Here is a 3,262-nt window from a genome sequence, read left to right on the forward strand (position 1 = left end):
TATTTTTTTCTAGCTTGTGAAAATGGAGGCTTTGTCTTCAGCAAACACTCAGTTCTCCCTCAACCTGTTCAAGAAGATCAGTGGAGGAAACGCATCAGGAAATGTGTTCTACTCTCCTGTCAGCATCTCCTCGGCTCTGGCCATGGTGTCGCTCGGTGCAAGAGGAAACACAGCAGCTCAGATGTTTAAGGTGATCTCACATTTATGCACTTTTTTTTTTTTTTTTTTTTTTTTTTTTTTTATACAGCCAGTTGTTTTTCCTTTAAACAACAGGACAGATTTCTTTAAATGGAATGAATCAAACACTGTTTATTAATATCATTTGTTGTGTTGGAATTCTGCATTCATTCAAATGGAATTCACACCAGGATTCTCAATTCCATTTAGAATGCAGCCACAATCCTGTTCTGATATGTGACTGATTTTGTGTGATTTTTCCTGTGATGATGAGTTTTGTGCCTGTAGAGACACGACCAGCATGGTCTCATGTTTCACTAAAGGGCGGGGCACTGAAAAATATGGTCATTATGGGTTGGGCTGTTTGGATTGTTATGTTTTCAGGTCTGACTTAATTCTTAATCTGTGTCATTTAAATTGAATAAATGACAAAATACCAGTGTATATGGCTTTGATGTGTTTGGTGCATCATGTTCCGTATTTTAAACTATCTCAGCAGTGCATTCACAATAGATGTTATCAGATTTTGAAGTTATTATTATCTTTAATAATTCTACCAAGATAATTCTGTGTAGGTCTTGGGCTTTAACAATCCTCCCAAACCCGACGCTGCGACTCCAGCACCTCAACAACTAACCCAGAAACCCCAGATAACATGTGGTGTCAAGGGTCAACATGAACCATCAATGACACAACAAACCCAGAAGTTTGAGATACCTGCCGCACTCAAGGTTCAGAATGAGCATTTCCATCAAACACTATAAACAAACACTATGACTTTACGATTATAATAATTGCTGTATTTGCTGTAGAGATGCATGTATCCTTTGGGTTTTTTGGTTGATCTTGCTATTTTTAATGCAGCTGATTGATATTGTTGATGCACACAGAAGTGTCCTGCTCAGCAGGTACCTGGCCCAAAAACTGAGGACCAAATTCATTCCAGCTTCAACAAGTTTATGAGTGAGATGAACAAACCAGGAGTCCCGTATGTGTTGAATGTTGCCAACCGCCTCTACGGAGAGCAATCCTACCAGTTTGTTGAGGTAAGACTCAGTTTATTCACTGGAGGTTCTGGAAATGTTCATTTTCACCTCAATCGATTTGCTGTATTACAGAAATTCCTCAATGACGCAAAAAGATACTATGAAGCCGGACTGGAGAAGGTGGACTTCAAGACCAAATCAGAGGCTGCTCGTGTCACCATCAACAAATGGGTGGAGAAAAAAACACAAGGTGAAGTCCAGCATGAGCTTATTCTGAATTTTAAACTTACTGTACATTTTTACAAATAAAAGTTAATGTCATGTTTTTTTTTTGTTTTTTTTTTGCAACATTTTCGGTTCAGCAAAAATGTCTTTTCAAAGGCTGTGTTTGGCTTCATGGGTTCTTGAGTTGAGCTATATAGTAAAAATATCAAACCAATCAATTCAAATCACTGTTTAAAGTGAACAATGTCCATTTGTATTTTAGAGAAGATCAAGGACTTGGTGCCACAGGGAGCTGTCAACGCTATGACGAGACTGGTCTTGGTGAACGCCATCTACTTCAAGGGGAACTGGGAGAAGAAATTCCCAAAGGAAGCCACCAGAGATGCGCAGTTTAAGATTAACCAGGTTGACATTTCATGCTCTTGTTTTTTCTACAGTATTTTTAATTGTTTGTGCAGCAACAGTCTTGAAATATGAGAGGTTATAATGTGTTTCAATTAATGTTTGGCAGAATCGAACTAAACCAGTGAAGATGATGCATCAAAAGGATCAGTTTCCTCTGGCCTTCATCCCAGAGATGAACTGTCAGGTTCTGGAGCTGCCGTATGTTGGGAAGAATCTCAGTATGTTGATCATCCTTCCTAATGAGATGGAAGACGACACCACTGGCCTTCAGAAGGTGAGACAGCACAGATTCTGCTTGTAAACAATCTTAAAAATAGGCTCCAAAAGGGAGTTTTTACAGCGATGCAATAGAAGAGCAATTCTGGGTTCGTTAAAGAACTATCTTTTTGTTAATGTAAATAATATTAACCTGAAGAACCTTTTCCCACTATAAGGAACCTTTTGTGCAATGGAAAGGTTCCATGGATGTTAAAGGTTCTTCATGGAACTGTCGATGCCAATAAAGAACCCTTTATTTTTAAGCTTGTAATGTGTTGTGTCATTACTGGTTAATGGCAAATACATAAGTTCTTTGTATTCATGTTAGTTTCATATGGTTTTAAAAATATATATTTAATTTTTATTGTAAAACATACATTAACATGACTGTCTTATCCAGCTTGAAAAGGCCCTGACCTACGAGAAGCTCATGGAGTGGACCAAACCCAGCAACATGCGTCAACAAGAAGTTCGAGTATCTCTGCCCAGATTCAAGATGGAGGAAAAATACGACATGAAGAGTCTTCTGATCAGCATGGGAATGGAGGATGTTTTTGACACGCAGAAGGTGAATCTTTCAGGCATGTCCTCCAACAACGACCTGGTCCTGACGAAGGTGATTCACAAAGCCTTTGTTGAAGTCAATGAGGAAGGAACCGAAGCGGCTGCAGCCACCGGTGCCATCGTCGCAGTTCGTTCACTTGGACCAATGTTTAACGCAGACCACCCATTCCTTTTCTTCATCCGGCATAATCCCTCCAATGCCATTCTGTTTTATGGACGCTTCTGTTCTCCCTAAAGATAGTGATGATAAAGTGATCATTATAGATGACTGTGTTCCTCTAATAAATATTGAAATTTTTAAGTTAATTGTTTACACATTTACTTATTTACTTGCCATTTTAAAAAAGGACTTTATTGACAAATAGGTATAATAATTGCATATTGACATTTTTGCATATAATGTTAAATGCCATGCGTATGCTCACAATTATATTTAGTAAGAAGGTAAAAAGCAAGTTGTCATTTTTGGGAAACTTGTATGTTTTCTTAAGTTACTTACAAAATATGTTACAGAGACAACTGGAATAACATTGTGTGTGTGTGTGTGTGTGTGTGTGTGTGTATATATATATATATATATATATATATATATATATATATATATATATATCTATCTATATATATATCTGAGCAATATCACACGAGTA

General features: G+C 37.6%; 1 protein-coding gene across 7 annotated transcripts; it reads left to right on the forward strand.

Annotated features, from left to right (window-relative positions):
• Positions 1-2,850, forward strand: LOC137028538 (leukocyte elastase inhibitor-like). Of its 7 annotated transcripts, none has more exons than XM_067397479.1 (7): positions 1-198; positions 535-553; positions 1,086-1,223; positions 1,296-1,418; positions 1,656-1,793; positions 1,900-2,067; positions 2,452-2,850. In XM_067397479.1, exons 1-7 carry the CDS (start codon positions 23-25, stop codon positions 2,848-2,850), a joined length of 1,161 nt encoding a protein of 386 aa, XP_067253580.1. In that variant the 5' UTR covers positions 1-22. The 7 variants fall into 7 exon arrangements, with proteins under 7 accessions (XP_067253580.1, XP_067253550.1, XP_067253607.1 ...); XM_067397449.1 differs by lacking the exon at positions 535-553 and adding an exon at positions 753-908 and having other exon boundaries at positions 1-190; positions 1,068-1,223; positions 1,296-1,413; positions 1,651-1,793; XM_067397506.1 differs by lacking the exon at positions 535-553 and having other exon boundaries at positions 1-204; positions 1,103-1,223.
• The last annotated feature ends 412 nt before the right edge of the window (positions 2,851-3,262 follow it).

Source organism: Chanodichthys erythropterus, chromosome 2 (assembly GCF_024489055.1).
Source record: "Chanodichthys erythropterus isolate Z2021 chromosome 2, ASM2448905v1, whole genome shotgun sequence".
Classification (NCBI taxonomy): domain Eukaryota; kingdom Metazoa; phylum Chordata; class Actinopteri; order Cypriniformes; family Xenocyprididae; genus Chanodichthys; species Chanodichthys erythropterus.